Source organism: Hypanus sabinus, chromosome 23, assembly GCF_030144855.1.
Source record: "Hypanus sabinus isolate sHypSab1 chromosome 23, sHypSab1.hap1, whole genome shotgun sequence".
NCBI lineage: Eukaryota > Metazoa > Chordata > Chondrichthyes > Myliobatiformes > Dasyatidae > Hypanus > Hypanus sabinus.
The window spans coordinates 5,355,663-5,376,065 of record NC_082728.1 but is presented as its reverse complement, the minus strand read 5'-3'; the positions used below and the strand labels follow the sequence as shown (position 1 = coordinate 5,376,065).

Here is a 20,403-nt window from a genome sequence, read left to right as displayed (position 1 = left end):
GGCCCAAGACTGCTCATGGGGACCTGGAATGAGATCAGTTGCCTGCCTTGGTCAAGGTGGCAGAGACAACTGGTGAGGAGAGTTCTGAAGCTACTCCTAACTCGGGATGTGGTAAGCCAGGTGCTCAGATCTATAATGGTGGACCAAAGGGCAGGAGAGGGGAGAACCTTGGAGAATCAGGCTGTGATTTGTAACAGACTGATTGCTAAAAGGTGGAAGGAGGAAATTTCAAAGACAAAATCAAGGTAAATTTATTATCAAAGCTTGTATACGTTACCATATACTACCTTGAGATGTATTTCTTTGTAAGCTATCCTGACAGGAAAATAACAAAATACAATAGAATTTATGAAAACTATAGATAAAGAGTGATAAATGCAAGGATGTAATGTTGAGGCTTTATAAGCACTGGTGAGGCCTCAGGTGGAATACAGTGAGCAGTTTTGGGCCCCTCTATCTAAGAAAGGAGGGTTATGAAAATGATTCCAGTATTGAACTGCTTGTCATATGAAGAGCGTTTGATGGCTCTGAGTCACTAGAATTCAGAAGAATGAGGGGTGATCTAATTGAAATCTATCAGATGTTGAAAGTCTTCGATAGAGTAGATGTGGAGAGGACGTTCCGGCGGTGGGGACTACCTCTAGGACTGGAGGACTCAGCCTCAGAATAGAGGGACATCCATTTAGAATGGAGATGAGGAAGAATTTCTTTACAGGATGGTGAATCTGTGGAGGCCAACTCATTGGGTATTAATAAATTTTTGATTAGTCACGGCATGAAGGGATACGGGGGTGGGGGGGAATGAGGAAGGAGACTGGCGCTGAGAGGAAAATGGATCAGCCATGATGAACTGGCAGAGGAGACTCGATGAGCCAGAATGGCCCAATTCTGCTCCCAAGTCTTGTGGTCTTATTAGCACCCAACGTGCAAAAGAAAACAAATTAAAAAATAAATAATACTGAGAAATTGAGTTATATAGTCCATAGAAGTGAAAGGAATTTAATGAATACTGAGAGTAAGTTTCAACAGGACTGAGAGGAAAGAGTGGAAAATTCACTACAACCTCCCAGGTCACTTAATGCTGGCTGCGACATTGAGGGTGTAAAACTGACCTTCATAAGAGTATGATTAGTGGAAGTGCTTCCTGCTGGGACACGGGACACTCTGATCTGAAAAATTCACTCTTGGTTTGATTTTGCTGCACTGTGGAACACGCTCAACACGAAGATCAGACCTTCCCTGAAAGGCCAGACGATGGCACAAATCAGGCCTGCCTGTGCTTGTGGGTGGGTGGGAGGAAGGATGGGAAAGGGGCTTATGTTGTCATTTTCTGGTTTTGTCCTGTCACTTCTGCTTGTGTGGTTCTGTTGAATGTTGTGGACGTGCTATGTTGGCATTGGAATGTGTGGCAACAATGGAGCTGCCCCTAGAACATGCTGGTAGTTAAAGCAAACAAGGCATTTCACTGTACGTGATAAATAAATCAGAATTTGAGATCAGACTCTCCCACAGCGTGGCATGCATAATGACTGAACCAGTTGCCATGTCCTACCCGGAGTGTTTGTCATCATCGGCAGGCAGACCATCTCTCATCTTGTTGTCTGTGGGCTGCAGGTGAGCTGGTTTGGTCTGGACGGAATCCACCTTTGGTTCCGGGGTTGCTGGTGGATCAGCATGGGCTGTAGAAAGTAAACGAAGCCTGTGAATATATTTCCAAACACCTGAACAAAGATACAGCTCTACAGACAAACAGGAGAGACAGCTGATGAATGGCCTTTCCTCTGTTGACATAAACTGGGCCACAAGTAACTCATGGTCACTGACCAAGCCAGCACCATCCATTCCAGTCTCCCCAAGAAGGTGGTGGTGAGTAGGATCAGTGTTATGGTTAAGGCACTTTTACAATGGTGTGGGGAGAGCTGTGTATTTGGATGCAGTGTTAGAACATAGAACAGTACAGGGTCTTCAGCCCATGATGTTGTGCTGACCTTTAAACATACTCTAAAGATCAATTTAACCCTTCACTCCCACATATTTGTCTTTCATCCATGCGCCCGTCTAAGAGATTCTTAAATGTTCCCAACACATCTGTCTCTACCATCACCCCTGACTGTGCATTCCACTCACCCACACTCCCTCTGACATCCACCTCTACGCTTTCCTCCAATCGTCTTAAAATGCCACTCCACTCTTTAAGAAGAGAGGAGGCTGAAGAAAGGAAACTATAGGCCAGTTAGCCTGACCTCAGTGGTTGGGAAGTTGTTGGAGTCAATTGTTAAGGATGTGGTTTTCAGGTACTTGGAAAAGGTCAGAGTTAGCATGATTTTCTAAAGGGGACGTCTTGCCTGACACATCTGTTGTAAACCTTTGAGGAAATAAGAGGCAGGGCAGACAAAGGAGAGTCAGTGGATGTTGTTTATTTGGACGTTCAGAAGGCCTTTGACAAGGTGCTACACAAGAGGCTTTTTAACAAGTACAAGAAATATACTAGCATGGATAGAAGATTGGCTGACTGGAAGGAGGGAAAGAGTGATAATAAAGGGGGTCTTTCCTGACTAGTGGAGTTCCACTGGGGTCTGTGTTGGAACTACTACTTCTTATGCTATATGTCAATGATTTGGATGGAAGAATTGATGGCTTTCTGGCCAAGTTTGCCAACAATATGAAGATAGGTGGGGGGCAGGCAGTGCTGAGGAAGCAGGGAGTCTGCAGAAGGACAGAGACAGATTGGGAGAATGGGAAAAGAAGCGGCAGATGGAGTATAGTGCAGAGAAGCATATCGTCATGGACTTCGGCAGAAGGAAAAATAGTGTGGACTATTTTTTAAATGGGGAGGAAATTCAAAAATCAGAGGTACAAAGGGCCTTGGGAGTTGTTGTGCAGGATTCCCTAATGGTTAACTAATAGGTTGAATTGGTGGTGAGGAAGGCAAATGCAATGTTGGCATTCATTTTGTGAGGACTCGAATATAAAGGCAAATATGTAATGTTGAGGCTTTATAAGGCATTGGTCAGACTTCACTTGGAGTAATGTGAGCAGTTTTGGGCGCCTTATCTAAGAACAGATGTGCAGGCATTGGAGAGGATTCAGAGGGTTAGGGTTAATGGGAATGATCCCAAGAATGAAAGGGTTAACATATTGACTCAGGGTCTGTCGGTGCTGGAGTTTAGGGGGGAATCTCATTGAAACCTATCAGATATTGAAAGACCTGGTGCAGAAAATGTTTTCTATAGTGGAAGAGTCTGGGACCAGAGGGCACAGCCTCAAAGCTGAGGGATGTCCATGGGTAGCAATCCGTGGAATTTGTTGCCACAGAGGCTGAGCAAGCCAAGTTATTGGGCGTATTTAAAGCAAATGTTGATGGGTCCTTGATTTTTCAGGGAGTCAAAAGTTATGGGGAGAAGCCAGGAGAATGGGGCTGAGAAGAATAATAAATTAGTCGTGGTGAAATGGTGGACCAGACTTGACAGTCCACATGGACTAATTCTGCTCCTATGACTTACGGTCTAAAGAAAGGCAAGTGAAACCAGTGATCATGTCAGGCAGTGTCTGTGGAGGAAAGGACAGCATTGATGGTCCATAACTATCAGCAGAAATGAAAACTGTTTTATAGTTACGGGGATGGGGGGAACAAAACAGCGAATACAAAGGGCACTTCTGTAATGGGCTGGAGGTCAAGAGAGGCTGTAGTTCCAGTGGGGGTGCTGACACTGGGAAAAACAAGCTGGGCACATCATTGTGGGCCAAATAGCCTGTTTCTATGCTGTGCTTTACTATATTCTAAAACAGAGCAATACAGCAGAGAGAAACCCAACTGTTCCATGCTGACACAGCATCCTCCCTGCTAGTCTCATTTATCTGTACTTGGCCCATAAACCCCCAAGCATCACCTTTCCAAATGCTGCCATTACACCTTTCTCAACCACTTCTTCTGGCAGCTCACTTCAGGTGCTCACTTCTCTCTGTGCAATGACATTACCTCTTCGGTCTCTTTTAAAATCCTCTCTTTTAAAATTACCTCTTCGGTCTCTTTTAAAATCCTCATCTTATATCTACACCCTCCACTTCTGGACCCCCGACCCTGAGGAAAAGACTGTGACGTTCCACCTCATCCATACCCCTCATAACGTTCAGATACATCCCAAAGTTCAATGTTCAAAATGCATATATGTCACCATATACAACCCTGAGATTCATTTTCTTGTGGGCATTCACAGTAAATCCATAACACAATAATAACCATTATAGAATCAATCAGCTTGGCCAATCATCCAAAGTGCAGAAGACAACAAACTGTGTAAATACAAAAATTAAGAAATAATAATACACAAATAAGCAATAAATATTGATAACATGAGGTGAAGGTTCCTTGAAAGTGAGTCCATAGATTGTGGGAACATTTCAGTGAAAGGGTAAGTGAAGTTATACCCTTTGGTTCAAGAGCCTGATGAAATTGTTCCTGAACCTGGTGGTGTGGGTCCTGATGGCAGCATGACCCGGGTGGTGGGAGTCCGAGATGATGGATGATGCTTTCCAACAACACTCTGTATAGATGTGCTCAATCCTCAGGTAGGCCTTACTCATGATGGACTGGGCTGTATCTACTACATTCTGTAGAATTTTCCGTTCAAGGGCATTAGTGTTTCCATACCAGGCCGGTGATGCAGCCAGTCAATATACTCTCCACTACACATCTGTAGAAGTTTGTCGAAGTTTTAGATGTCATGCCGAACCTTTGCAAACTCCTGAGGAAGTTGAGGTGCTGCCGTGCTTTCTTTGTAATTGTACTTGCATGCTGAGCCCAGGACAGGTCCTCTGAAATGATAACACTGAGGAATTTAAAGTTGCTGACCCTCTCCACCTCTGGTCCCCAATGAGGACTGGTGTGAAACTCTGGTTTCCTTCTCCTGAAGTCAGTAAGTAGCTCACATGATTTATTTATCACATGTACATAGAAACACACGGTGAAATACAGCATTTGCATTAACAACCAACGAGATGCAGGGGACACAGCCCTGAGGTGACCCCTCATTCTCCTGCGGTCCAGGGACCAAAGATCCAGCCTGGCCAAACTTTCCCTCCAGCTCCCCAAGACAGCATATTTCTTTTTGGATGAAGGATCTCGGCTCGAAACGTTGACTCTTAATTTATTTCCATAGATGGTGCCTGACCACCAGCATTTTGTGTGTGGTGCTCAAGATTTCAAGCATCTGCAGAATCTCTTGTGTTTATTCTAAACAAGTTTTCCCATTTTTTCAGTGAAGGGTCTTCATCGCAACGTACAGATTGTTTCTCCCTTTGGGTGTACAAGTCCTCTCAGATCTTCAGATTTCCAGCAGCTTTTCACTTTGGATGTCTGATTTCGGGCTTTCATAACCTACCAGTACTTACTATGTTAATTAATTCTTCATTAATTCCTGCAGGAATTCAAATGTTCCCTTTACCAAGAGTGTTGAAAAAAGTTCAAAACACAGAGTGGAGCAGGTTGAAGAAATGATTGAGAATCTGGAATGCAAACAAGAGCTCCCCCCGCCCCGTCACACCCACCACCTGCCATTTTATACACCTCCCATTCCCCCCGACCTTCATATTTGGGCTTCTTCCCCCTTCCTTTCCTGAACAAGGGTCTCGGCCCCAAACAGCAACTGTTCATTCCCCTCCACAGATGCTGCCCGACCTGATGAGTTCTTCTAGCGTTTGGTGAGTGTTGCTTTGGATTTCCAGCATCTGCTCAATCTCGTGTTTATGTTTGAATTCTGAATTCTCCAGTTCTGATGAAGTTTATTGCCCAAAAAAAAATCATGAGTATTTTCCTCTCCCTGTATGCAGCCCAAATTGCTGAGAAGTTTTTATTTCAGATCCTGGCATTTACAGTTTTTTGATGGAAATGCAAGACTTTCTCTCTTCACTACTTGAAGAAAGGAATACAGTACCTCTGACTCCCAAAGGGGAGTGTCGCAGGACAGCGGAGAGCGACGGTTTACCTGTGTGTGAGGGCTGGTTCTGGCTGTTCTGTAGCTCCAGTGGCTGGGTTTGATCTGCACTGGGCTTCGGGCTTGTGGCTCCAACGTTACTTTGGCCAGCTGGATGAGAAAGAAACATTCGTTACTGACCAGAACCTTCAGCTCTTGGACAGTAACTCACAAGTCAGACCTCAGCCCTCAGACCATAACTTGGACAGAACCATCAACAGGGAGGAGGGAAGAGTGAGTGAGAGAGAGAGAGAGACAGACAGACACAGATGGAGCGCATGTAGGTGCATACGTGCATGTGCGTATGCAAAGGAGGAAAGAAGTTTGGGCAGGAAATTCCAGAGCTGGAGCCCTGCTGACTGACAGCGAGAGGTCAGAGGTGTAAGGGGCCAGGACCGACGGAACATGATATTGAGTTATCACAGAGGTAGCAGAGATCATTTGTTGAAGGGAGTGAGGCCTTCAAAGAGGTGCTGCCTGGCTGAGGACCACAAAAGGTCAGTTGCACAGGAGTGGGAACAGAAGTTAAGGTGTCCCGCCTGAGAGGGACGGAACTTGTAAACCAAACAATAAAAAATTGCGAAGGAAGGTGAAGCTCGTGCACAGATTATTTCTGGATGTCTGTAGCAGTGGGTATGATCTTTCCTGTGTTATCGACTCACCTGTGCGTGGAGGAGGCGGCTGGTGACCAGGAGGGTGCTGGTGGCTACCAGAAGGCACCTTATCAGCTTTATCGACAGAATCAGATGGGGGTGCAGGAGGTGGCCACATCCTCATCACGGCGTCGACTGCTTTGTCTGAAGACGACAAATAGAGGTCTAATAACTACCCTGCAGCACGCAAGCTCAGCCCAAAGTAACAGTCCGTAACTCGCTTTACTGAGCAGCACTCAGTGTGACTAGGCTGAGTAACAGCTTGGCATGGGACAGTTATTACCTCTCAACCATCAGGTTCTTCAACCAAAGGAAATAACTTCACTTTCACCCATCACTGAAATGTTCCTCCCACAACCTATAGACCCACTTTCAAGGACTCTTCATCCCATGGTTTTGATATTTATTTATTTATTGCTTATTTATTTCTTCTTATTATTTCTTTCTTTTATTTCACAGTTGGTTGTCTTTTGCACACTGGTTGAACAGCCAGTTGGTGGGGTCTTTCATTGATTTTGTTACAATTGTTATTCAATTATGGAATTATTGAGTATGCCCACAAGAAAATGAATCTCAGGGTTGTATATGGTGACCTACTTGTACCTTTATAATAAATTTACTTTGACTAGACGGGCCAGAGGGCCTGTATCTGTGCTGGAGTGCTCTTTGACCTTATACCAAGGCACAGATGAAGGAACTGAAGGAAACTTTATAACAGAGGGACCAGATATACAAATTCCCCAGTGGCTTTTTGTTCAGAGACCTGCCAGTCTCACTGGTAGAGGGATTGTTTTATCCAGCGTTGGAGAATAGGGTTAAGGTTAGAGGAACGGTTTAATAGGAACCTGAGAAGAAGTTTTTTTAATTACACACAGTGGGTGATTGCTATATGAAACCAGCTGCCTTAGTTAGCTATGTTTAAGATGAACTATGTGGATAAGATGCGTTTAGAGGGATATTGGCCAAGTGCAATCGATTGACTGGAATATTTCCACCTGCTCTCTCTTGACTCTGAATACAGCTACAGAGAAGCCTCACCAGAAGCAGATGTACCTGAGAGGCTGAAACACAGACCACACTGACAGAAATATTCACAGTATTTTGTTCATTAGACAGAATTAGTCATTACCACAATGGTGAAATACTAGACATCCCCACTATAAGAAGTATCCTCTCCACATCGACTCCAAGCCTTTCAATATTCAGCAGGTTTCAATTAGATTACTCTTAGATCTTCTGAAATCCAGCGAGTACCGGCTTAGCACACTCTAACGCCAGGAAGGCAAACGTAACGTTGGCATTCATTTCAAGTGGACTAGCATATAAAATCAAGGATATAACCTGAGGCAGTGTTCAGGCTGTTGTGAGCTGTGCTGGCATCGGAGAGGGTCCAGTCACAAGACTGATCCCAGGAATGAAAGGGTTAATGTACGAAGAGCGTTTGATGGCTCTCAGCGTATACGTGCCAGAGTTTAAAAGAATGAGGGAGATTTCACTGACACCTATCGAATACTGAAAGCCCTAGAGAGAGTGGATGTGGAAAGAATGTTTCCTATAGTGGGGTGTCTAGGACCAGGGGGCAGCCTCAGTCAGAACTGAGGCACATACAAATTCCTTACAGACAGTGCTGTAATCACATTCTGCTAACTACTGTACTACCAAGCTGCCCCTTCTGCATTTAAAAAAAGTCTCACCCCCAGTGTTGAGTTAAGCGATCACCCGATTTCAATCTTACCACTCAACTAACAAGAGCTGTATAATGATATCACAACTCATTAGCATCACTTGTAAAAAGGAAGGTGAATACAGGTCCTGATCTCTCCTCCCCGTAACTGTTCGAGTAGAAATCTCTCTTACTTGGTACTGCGTCAGGGTAAGCGTGAAGGGATGACTTGGGAGGCCAGCTGGCCAGCGTCTGCTCTCCACCAGCACTGTTGTCTTTGTTCTTGTGGTTTTCGGTACCGACTGGAGTCTGCACTTGCATGTGAGTGGCTGTTTTCTCTGATAAAGGAAATTGAGAACATTACTTGCAGCTTTCCCATGTCGGACCCCGCACCTACCTAAACCGACTAGCCATTCATTCATTCATTCCCCTTCACCGTGCACAGACTTGCACCAAGTACAATGGGACATCACTTGGAGGAAAGTACAGCAGTGATGTCAGCGGTAGCTTGTTTCTTTTTAAACATAAGAGTGGTGGGAGGGAGAGGCAGATGCATTAGGGACACATGGGAGGGAAGGGTTAGACTGACACAGAGAAAATGCCGGAGGAGCTCAGCAGGTCAGGCTGCATCTATGCAAATGAATAGACAGTTGGCATTTTGGGCTGAGGCTCTTCTTCAGGACTGGAAAGGAAGGGGGAAGACGTCAGAATAGGTGGTGGGGGTGGGGCAAGAGAGAGGGGAAGGCGGATAGCTAGAAGGTGATAGGTGAAGTCAAGTGGGTGGGAAAGGTAAAGGGCTGGAGGAGAAAGAACCTGATAGGAGAAGAGTAAACCATGGGAGAAAGGGAAGGAGGAGGGGACCGAGGTGAGTGGGAAAGGTGAAGGGCTGGAGAGGAAGGAATCTGATAGGAGAGGAGAGCAGTCCATATTGAAAAAGAAACCCAACACTTGCCAAACCACATCCAGCTGGCCTTGCCTATAGAAAATGAACTGGGTTTTCTGTCATTCAGAAAACTTCAGTCGCAATTAAAATCAAACAAGGTTAAAAAAAATCACTTAAAATTTGAAGCAAACAAAACATAAAACTATAATAAATGATTTGTACATGCTCGTAGCTGACCATTAAACTCAACAGAAAAGGTGTCACTGTTCAACAGGACCTGATGCAGGTTGTAGGTTAAAGGTTAAGGGTGAAAGGTGAAAGATTTAAGGGCAACCGAAGGAGGAACAACTTCACTCAGAGGGGGTTGAGAGTGTGGAACGAGCTGCCAGCGGAAGTGGTGGATGTGGGTTTGATTTCAACATTTATGGGAAGTTTGGATAAGTACGTGGATGGGAGGGGTATGCAGGTGGATGGGGGTAGGCAGAATTAACAGTTTGGCACTGAAGGACCTGCTGCTGTGCTGTAATGCTCTGTGTCCCTGATAGAAAAACAATTAGGAAGTCCTCTGATCCAGAGATACTGCATTGTGACATAGACACAGACACCACGGATGATTAGCAAGTTGGAAGATTTCTGATCTGCTCCCTCCCTCACCTGTATATCGTGGCTCTGCTTTTATCTCGGCTGCCAGAGGTATTTCCCACTCCTCTTCGCCTTTGGGCAACTCAGCAACATCTTCCTTCTTCAACAGCTTCTGCAGTGCTTTTGAATCCTGGGTGTGAAAGAGATTACAAACTAAATCCAAGCAAAATGATCCAACAAGCAACCAGGTCCTCAGATTGCTGTGTAACCTTAGCACCCGAGAAATTCTGGCACAAAGGCCTCCGTTTAGTCTTTACAACATTTTATTTAGAGATACACGGTAACAGGCCCTTCCAGCTTAACAAGCATTCGCCACCCATGTGACCAATTAACTTACCAATCCGTACACCTTTGGAATGTGGGAGGAAACCAGAGCACCAGGAGGAAACCACTCAGTCATGGGAAGAACGCACAAACTCCTTACAGACAGCTTGCAGTGTAATAACATTACACTAACCACTACAATGTATCATCTAAATCTCATCTACTGTATTGCTCCTGACATCTGACCTGGACCGAGTTGTTCCACATGGGCCCCAGATTGCCACACAACTACCTCCCATTCCTGAGCACACAGTAACCAGCCTCCCCTCCACACTCTGTTCAATTTCTCCCTGCCTCAGTAAAAGCAGCCAGCATAATCAAAGACCCCACCCACCCCAGACATTCTCTCCTCTCCCCTCTCGCATCGGCCAAAGATACAAAAGCCTGAAAGGGTGTACCAGCAGGCTGAAGGACACCTTCAATCTTACTCAGACACAGACACTGCTGGAGAAACTCAGCAGGCCAGCCAGCATCTGTGGGAAAAGAGTAAACAGTTGACACTGTGGGCCAAGACCCTTCATCAGAAATGTCCGATGAAGGGTCTCAACCCAAAACTTCCACAATTATGCTGCCTGGCCTGTTGAGTTCCTCCAGTATTTTGCGTCGCTATTCCTGCTGAATATTTCTGACAAAACCTATCCACCTGAAATATCAACGGCGTCTCTCTCCACACATCACGTGCTCTGTTGTACTGTATCACAGTGCAGCAAGAGTTCCTCTGGGCCGGCTCAGTCGCTTGTGCCAGAAATCACCGATCTGGGTTCACTTCCCACCGCTGAATGTAGGGAATTTGCATCTTCTCCCCGTGTCCACCTGAGGCTTCTCCGGGTGCTCCAGTGACGTACGGGTTAGGGTGAGGGGGCTGTGCGCATGCTGTGTTGGTGCCAAAAGCTTGGTGACACATTTCACTGTACAGTATGTCTCGATGTACATGTGAGAAATAAAACTAATCTCTTTCCTTTAATCTCATTTGATCCAGTTCTATGATTCCTAGAAATGGAAAGGAAAGGTACTTCTCTTAAAACACATTGGGTAAATACCCAGGCTTTCCGGAGCACCGAATTAAAACAAGCCATCTCTAAGGTTTCCAACCATGATTCCCTCTCCCTGCTCCTTCCCACTCTCAGTCCAGAATAGAGACCCATACCATCACTCAAATATGTCATGAAATTTGTTTTTTTTTTGCAGAAACAAATTTCATGACATATGTGAGTGATGATAAACCTGATTCTGATCTGGGTCTCTAATGTGGACTGAGTGTGGGAAGGGGGACAGGGAGAGGGGAATCATGGTTGGGAAAAGGGGAAGGGAGAGAGCAGGGAGTGAGAAGCACCAGAGAGACAATCTGTAATGAAGAATAAACCAATTGTTTGGTTTCAAATGAAACTTGCCTGGTGCCTCAGGGCTGGGTGTGTCTGCACCCGTGACCCCCTATCCCCTGACATTCCTTCTCTGCCACCCGTCCCCCATCCCTCCAGCGGCACTCCACCCTCACCATTCCCAACATCCTTTACTCCCATCGGTTTTGTTAAACTCAATCTCTGCTCCATGTTGACAAACATTCTACTATGCAGAAGTAGCTATACCCTAGCTATATATACGTGCTTAGGGCTACAAGGTGGCATAGTGGTTGGCACAACATTTCTCACTACAGGCAATCTGGGTTCACTTTCCGTCACTGCCTGCAAGGAGTTTATATGTTCTCCTGGGTTTCCACCGGGTGCTCTGGTTTCCTCCCACAGTTCAAAGATGTACCGGTTGGTAGATTAATTGGTCATTGTAAATTGCTCCCTGATTAGGTGAGGATTAAATCAGGGGATTGCCGGGCGGTGTGGCTCGTAGGGCCAGAAGGGCCTATTCCTCACTGTATCTCAATAAATAAGACATTTGCACAGTAAATAAGTCGTAATTTTCATTGAAGCCTGTCCTCTTTTCACATGAACATAGAAAAATTACCTCAAAGCAAGAGATGAGACTTTGTAGGAAGCGTTCCAGATCCTTTTCAACTTCCTTATTGTCAAGACTAAACAATGTTACAATCTCTCTAGAAAAATAATGGAATAACAATTACATTAAAGGTAAGAGCAAAGCTTCAAACCCCACTTCACAGTTGCTTATTTTTATTTTATGAATTTTCCAGGAGGTGGGATTTTTTTTTAAACATTTAGTCTCACCCTATCTTCTCTCTGGGGAGGAGCTACCATAAGCAGCCTCAAGATCCACACAACAGTTTAGGAACAACTTCTTCACCATCAGTTTTAAGAATAGTCCACAAATCCATGTATACTACTTCCTCATTCCATTTTTGTTGCCTTAGTTCATTGAATTGGACACCAAGTCATAGGGCACATTTAAAGTGGACGTTGTTGGGTTGGAAATCAACTTTTTTTTATATAAGATTTGTACTTTTTAACAAACTAATGTATTTTTCACAGTATGTGGTGGATCATCCCCACTCACTGGCAGAAATTGGTATAACAGCTAAACAAACGGTTTATCACTTTTCATTGGCTAATTATTAGTATATTACCCACATGATGTATTTGTTTTAATATGTAGTCTATTAGCAAACACAAGGAAATCTGCAGATGCTGGAAATTCAAACAACAACACACAAAATGCTGGTGGAACACAGCAGGCCAGGCAGCATCTATAGGGAGAAGCACTGTCGACGTTTCAGGCCGAGACCCTTCGTCAGGACTAACTGAAAGGAAAGATACCAAGAGATTTGAAAGTAGTGGGGGAGGGGGAAATGCAAAATGATAGGAGAAGACCGGAGGGGGTGGGGTGAAGCGAAGCCAAGAGCTGGAAAGGTGATTGGCGAAAGTGATACAGAGCTGGAGAAGGGAAAGGATCATGGGACGGGAGGCCTCGGGAGAAAGAAAGGGGGAGGGTGCACCAGAGAGAGATGGAGAACAGGCAAACAACTAAATATGTCAGGGATGGGGTAAGAAGGGGAGGAGGGGCATTAACGGAAGTTAGAGAAGTCAATGTTCATGTCATCAGGTTAGAGGCTACCCAGCTGGTATATAAGGTGTTGTTCCTCCAACCTGAGTTTGGATTCATTTTGACAATAGAGGAGGCCATGCCATCAGGTTGGAGGCTACCCAGCTGGTATATAAGGTGTCAAAATGAATCCAAGGAATTTCTTAACTTATCTATAGAAGGGATTTTTCACAACCATCTCGGCATCTTGACTTCTTTATTCCTTTGTCCTTGCATCGATCCTCAGCTTTTTACTTTGTTTGCTTAATATTTGTATGTTTGTTTGTACTCCAAAATAAACTGAAATCTTGGAATTAAGACTGCTTGCTGTTCCTGACTCCTTGAAGAACACCAAGGATCAGAAAATAAACAGAGATCCAACAAGGTTGATATGTTTTTGATTAGTTAGGGTGTCAAGGCTTATGGTGAGATATGGCCCAATCTGCTCCTATGTCTTAAGGTCTAATTATTTTGTAATTCATAGTAATGCTTAATATTTTTGCACTGTACTGATTTCATGTCATCTAAGAGTTGTAGACAAGCTCAGTACATCACAGAAACAAGCCTCCCTTCCATGGGTCCTGCTGTGCCAGTTGATAGGGTGCTGAAGGAGGAGTATGGTGTGTAGGCCTTCGTTGGTTAGGAAATGGGAGCTCAAGAGCTGCAAGGTATTGTTGCACCTCTCTAAAACTCTGGATAGACCTCACTGTGTTCAGCTCTGTTTTTCTCATTACAGGAGGGATATGGAAGCTTTAGAAAGAGTGCAGAGACTTACCAGGATGTAGTCTTAAGAGGAAAGGCTGAGTGAGCAAGGGCTTTTTTCTTTGGAGTGACAGAGGATGTGAGGCGACTTGCTTGAGATTATAGCAATGGCAGATACCAAAGGGCATCCATTTGAAGTGAGTGGAAGAAAGTTCAGGGGAGATGTCAGAGGTAGTTTTTTTTTTTACCACAGAGAATGGTGAGTATGTGGATTGCAATGTTGGGGTTGGGGGTAGAGGCAGATACATTGAGGAAATTTAAAAGACCCTAGATATGCACATGGATGTAAGAAAAATGGAGGATTCTGGGCTGAGTAAGAGAAAAAGGATTGATCATTGCTCTATGGAAATGAACAAGGCTGCTCGGCACACTGTGTTCCCAAGTTGGAGTGACTTCAGCTATACTTCACTGAGCTGTGAGGTCTTTCGTGATAAGCCATTGCTGTGATTGGAACCACAACAAGATGCTTTTTCTTTTAAACCACATTTCATGAAGGAATAGTTATATATGTCAGAGTATTACTTTCATCTGAAATTCTTTTTATTTTAATAGAGAAGATTGTTTACCTGCAGATATCGATATGTGAATTGATGTGATCTTTCTGAATAAAAAAGGTCTTCTTATTCTTCAGGTGACAAAAAATATCATCTTTCTCAAACACGGGCTCAGCATCAGGCAAGGACAGTTGATAATAGAGATACAGCTTACCAACCTGAAGTAGTAACCAGATACAAATATCAGCATTAATATGCAACCCATCTCCACATTTCACAAATACACAGTCATGGGTGATAGACCTCCTCACGTCCGTTAGATCAGGGGCTCTGAACCTGGGGTCCTCATATTAGCAATTTACACCCTGGAAAAGTATCTGGCTGCCCCCTCAATCTATGACCCTTATCGCCTCTGTCAAGTCACCTCTCATCCTCCTTCGAGCCAGAGAGAAAAGCCCGAGCTCACTCAACCTGTCCTCATAAGACGTGCTTTCTAATTCAGGCACCATCTTGGTAAATCTCGTGAGCACCTCTCGGAAGTTTCCACACCCTTCCTATATTGAGGTGTCCAGAACTGAACACAATACTCCAAGTGTGGTCTGACTAGAGTGTTTGTGACTCTTGAACTCAATCCTGAATCAGTTATCCATATTGGGCCTGGTGGACAACTCCAATCAAGTACAACTGGAAACTGAGATGACAAATAGAATCTCAATTTCTAGCAGAACCAGAACCAGTACTCCAAGTGTGGTCGAACTGGAGCTTCACAGAGCTGCAATGTTACCCCGTAACTCTTGAACTCTTAAACAACCCAAGTTTGTCCAACACCTCAGTCATAATGAGAACTAGGCCTCAAACCACGGTGTCACCTGTTTGCAGCCCGCCCAGGAGAAAGGCATCAGAGCCACTCTCCAGTACTCACTCAGCAGAAGACAAGCTGTATTATGTTTAGACTGCAGACTGCTGCAACGTTCATGGACTCAGGGACTTGGACTATATATTTTTCTGTATTTTACTGCTGTCTTATTGTGCTTTGTGCTGTGTGTGACTGTTGGTACTGTGTTTTGTACCTTGGCCCTGGAGTAACGCTGTTCCATTTGGCTGTATTCATATATGGCTGAACGACAATTAAACTTGAACTTCCCCTTATAGTTCAAACCCTCGAATCTAGGCAGTGATCAGGTAAACCTTTTCCTTCATTCTTTCCAAAGCCTTCACATCTTCCTGTAAAGGGGCAACCAGATCTGCACACAAAACACTCTATGCCAAAATCCTTTCTGCTTTTCCAGGCTGATGAATAGAATTTTATTGCACATTTCAAAGAATAGCCAATACTTGTAGTAAGCTGCTAGGACATCAGTTTCCAGTATACAACATACAAACAGCTGAAAAGCACGTACCACCAGGCTCAAGGGCAGCTTCTGCCCCACTGTTAAGACTATTGAACAGCTTCTAGAAGGATTCTTGATGTCACAATCTCCCTCATTATGGATCTGCATCTTATTGTTTATCTACACTGCACTTTCTCTGTAGCTGTCACACTTCACTGAATTATGTTATTGTTTTACCTCACAATCTCCACCTTGTCATAGTTTTGGAGGCTTGCACGCCTCAATGACCTGGAGAGCGATGTCGGCTGGAGTCAGGGCTTGAGGCTTTGGCTCTGGCTCTTGATAGGGTCACTCATGCCAAACAGGTCAAAGGGTAGAGGCCAGAATAAGAATGGCCCACCTGTTCTCCATGTTTGGGGGTTCAGCTCAGGGCTAACAACCCTGACTGGGAAATCCCTCACCAATTTAAAGGGACCCCAGGTACAAGTACTTCATTGATGCCGTTGTAACGGAATATTTACCTGGTAGAAGGCCATAGATTTGAGAGTTGTAACAATATTATTGCCTTGTAGTTCTTCATACAAGTCGGTGCGGTGACAGAACCACCTCTGGATGAACGGAGTTATAGAACGGACAAAGTTCTGGACACGAGGACAAGGTCTGAAATCCTCAGTCTGAGCTTCTACCGTGACGCAATTGGAAAGTCGCTGCACACCGCAGATTTCAAAAAACAAGTTGCGATTTTCCTCATTAAATCGGACCTCTGGTAAAAGGAAATGGTTACCAATTATGTGCAGAAGATCCAAAAAAATTTCTTGCAACTCTCTCTGAAGTAGACTTGGGCTTCAACTGCCTTCAGTTATCCTGACCAAGTGTCTATTACTTACATGACCCAGACAACAAGTACAAGCCGATTACTAATTGAGGATTTTTACACAGATAATGAACATAGTGAATGGAAAATAGCTTCCTTCAATTCCCCCATTCCAGTCCATCAGGAATGAGAGCCAATATACTCCCTTAAATGGTCAGTGCTGTACAGATTGGGGGCATGGCTCAAGCCTTTTTATCCTGTATAACTTGGCATTACATCTGATGACAATGATCCCTCGCATCTGTCCCACCCCACCATCATGCAGTAAGTACCATGGCATTAGGACAAGAACTGTTCTTCCCCTAGGCCATGAGACGACTGAACTCCCTGCACCACCCAAGTCTCATCACATACGAAATGCCAGTAGTGTTATACCGTTTACTTTGTAACTTGGTATTGCAAATGCACCTTATGCTAAGCTTCAATCTTCTGGAATGCATTTTTATTATTTGTTTGCGGTAACATTGCTATATGTGTTTGAGTTATATGTATTGCTTCGTGCACCTTAGTCCGAGAAACGTTTCGTTTGGTGGCATACATGCGTAAGATTTAATGACAAGCAGCATCCATCATCAGGCACCCCCACCACTCAGGCCACGCTCTCTTCTCACTGCTGTCATCATGTAGGCGGTACAGGAGTCTTAGGACTCATACCACCAGGTTCATAAACAGTTATTACCCCTCAACCATCAGGCTCCTGAACCAAGGGGATAACTTCACTCACCCCATCACTGAAATGTTCCCACAACCTATGGACTCACTTTCAAGGAACCTTCATCTCATGTTCTTAACATTTATTACTTATTTATGTATTGTTATCATTCCTTTCTTTTTGTTTTTACACAATTTGTTATCTTTTGCACACTAGTTGAATGCCCAAGTTGGTATAGTCTTTCATTGATTCTATTATGATTATTATTCTATTCAGGATTTATTGAGTATGCACACAGGAAAATGAATCTCAGGGTTTTATATGATGACATATATATCTACTTTGATAATAAATTTACTTTGAACATACTGCCAGTCTCCTTTGCACTCTTTCCAACACAAACATGTTCTTCCTATTGTGTGGAGCCCGTAAGTGTAAACAGTACTCCAGTTGAAGGCTACACTGATGAAAAGGAATCATTTAGGACCGTGGGAGTGCCTTTGGCAGGCTGTACTGTGGAGCTGACAGCAGCAGCATGGTTACAGAGTGGTTGGTGCCCTATTACAGCGGCAGTTGTAGGACTTTGGGTTTGGTTCCCGCTGCTCTCTGCAAGGATATTGTACGTTCTCCCTGTGACCACGAGGGTTTCCTCTCACATTCCAAAGACGTACAGATTAGGGTTAGTGAGTTGTGGGCACCAGAAACATGACAACACTTGCAGGCTGCCCAGCACATTCCTCACCAATTTGGTTTGTCACAAACGACCCATTTTACTCTACGTTTCGATGTCCACCTGACAAATAGAGCCAACATCCATTTATTCATTTGTTTAGCTATGTTTATTTAGCTTTATTTCCTCTGGTCTGTGAGGACTTACAAAACCTCTCTGATCCCACCCGCCTCGTCTTGCGCGTGCAGGGTTTCAACACAGAAAGCTGAAGCGTTACCTTGCTTGCCGCTCCTGATGAGTTGACGATTCCTCTCCGCAGCGGGCACAGTCAGCAGACACAGAGAACATGCTTTAAATATCCGCTCCAAGTGTTTATCATCTGGTATGAGAGGGCAGCTGGCGAGGGAGACCCAACGATTATCCTTAGCAGGAAATATCCTCTCATCTTTAATCATCCCTAAGCACACAGACAAGATGAGGTTAATAGAAAGGATAATATGATTAGCTCGAGTACACGACAGTAAAGCAAAATAATGATTGTTAATATCAGAAAATCCTACAGAGGGTAGTGGGTTCAGTCCAGCATATCACGGGTAGAACCTTCCTAACCATTGACCACATCTACATGAAATGCCATCTTAGGAAGACAGCATCCACCATCAGAGATCCCCACTAGCCAGGCCATGCTATTTTCTTGCTGCTGCCATCAGGTAGAAGGTACAGGAGCCTCAGAACTTGCAGCACCAGGTTCAGGAACCGTTACTACCCCTCAACCATCAGGCTCTTAAGCAAAAAGGAGTAACTACACTCATCCACTGAGATGTTCCCACAACCAATGATCTGAATTTAAGGATTTTTAAAGTTGTTATTTCATGTTCTCGTTATTATTTATATTTGCATTTGCTGACTAAGATGCATATTCCAACTAACCTCATTGCCCAGTACTTGGCCCATATCCTGCTAAACTCTTGTCCTCCGTGTACACATCCACATACTTCTTAAAATGTACCTGCCTCAACCATATCCACCGGTATCCCACTCCACAATATCTGCCACCCTCTGTGAGAAACAACTGTCCCTCATGATTATATTAAACCTTTCACCTCAAACCGCAAATCTATCTCCTCTTGTACTGTGGTGAAAGGGTGCCAAATAATGTTAATTATGGGTGCAGAGGAGATCTACCAGGATGCTACCTGGATTAGTGAGGGTGCAGAGGAGATTCACCAGGACGCTGTCTGGATTAGAGAGGGTGCAGAGGAGATTCACCAGGACGCTGCCTGGATTAGAGAGGGTGCAGAGGAGATTCACCAGGACGCTGTCTGGATTAGAGGGTGCAGAGGAGATTCACCAGGATGCTGCCTGGATTAGAGAGGGTGCAGAGGAGATTCACCAGGATGCTGTGTGGATTAGAGAGGGTGCAGAGGAGATTCACCAGGATGCTGCCTGGATTAGAGAGGGTGCAGAGGAGATTCACCAGGATGCTGTGTGGATTAGAGAGGGTGCAGAGGAGATCTGCCAGGATGCTGCGTGGATTGGAGAGGGTGCAGAGGAGATTCACCAGGATGCTGTGTGGATTAGAGAGGGTGCAGAGGAGATTCACCAGGATGCTGCCTGGATTAGAGAGGGTGCAGAGGAGATTCACCAGGATGCTGTGTGGATTAGAGAGGGTGCAGAGGAGATTCACCAGGATGCTGTCTGGATTAGAGAGGGTGCAGAGGAGATTCACCAGGATGCTGCGTGGATTGGAGAACATGTCTGATGAGGTCAGGTTGAGTGAGCCAGGGCTTTTCTCTTTGGAGTGAAGGAGGATGAGAGGTGACTTCATCGAGGTGTACAAGAGGCACAGATAGAGTGGACAGGGCAGAAATGTCTAATACAAGAAGGTATAATTTTAAGACCACAAACATCAGAAAATCTGCAGATGCTGGAAATCCAAAGCAAGACACACAAAATGCTGGAGGAACTCAGCAGGTCAGACAGTGTCTATGGTCAGAGTAACACACACAAAATGCTGGGGGAACTCAGCAGGTCAGACAGTGTCTATGGTCAGAGTAACACACACACAAAATGCTGGGGGAACTCAGCAGGTCAGACAGTGTCTATGGTCAGAGTAACAAACACAAAATGCTGGAGGAACTCAGCAGGCCAGACAGTGTCTACGGTCAGAGTAACAAACACAAAATGCTGGGGGAACTCAGCAGGTCAGACAGTGTCTATGGTCAGAGTAACACACACAAAATGCTGGAGGAACTCAGCAGGTCAGACAGTGTCTATGGAGAGGAATAAGCAAGTGACATTTCAGGCTGAGACCCTTCATCAGGACAGGAAAAAAGACGAATAGTCAGAGTAAAAAGGTGGGGAGGGGTGAGGAAGAAGAACAAGGTGGCAGGTGATGGGTGAAACAGAGAGGAGGGGAGGGGTGAAGTAAAGAGCTGGGAAGTTGATTGCTGAAAGAGATAAAGGGTGGGAGTAGATAGAAGACCATGAAAGAAAGG

The 20,403-nt window shown here is 44.7% G+C and overlaps 1 protein-coding gene across 1 annotated transcript in view; it reads right to left on the bottom strand.

Annotated features, from left to right (window-relative positions):
* The window catches only part of wu:fj29h11 (uncharacterized), a 157,395-nt gene that overhangs the window by 1,312 nt on the left and 135,680 nt on the right, over positions 1 to 20,403 (bottom strand). Inside the window, exons 44-52 of the mRNA XM_059949087.1 lie at positions 18,183 to 18,362; positions 16,231 to 16,472; positions 14,451 to 14,596; positions 12,094 to 12,181; positions 9,826 to 9,943; positions 8,483 to 8,626; positions 6,635 to 6,769; positions 5,985 to 6,083; positions 1,553 to 1,679 (exon numbers count right to left, since the gene is read on the bottom strand). Of these exons, the coding sequence (XP_059805070.1) occupies positions 1,553 to 1,679; positions 5,985 to 6,083; positions 6,635 to 6,769; positions 8,483 to 8,626; positions 9,826 to 9,943; positions 12,094 to 12,181; positions 14,451 to 14,596; positions 16,231 to 16,472; positions 18,183 to 18,362 (1,279 nt within the window). The remainder of the gene's footprint in view (positions 1 to 1,552; positions 1,680 to 5,984; positions 6,084 to 6,634; positions 6,770 to 8,482; positions 8,627 to 9,825; positions 9,944 to 12,093; positions 12,182 to 14,450; positions 14,597 to 16,230; positions 16,473 to 18,182; positions 18,363 to 20,403) is intronic.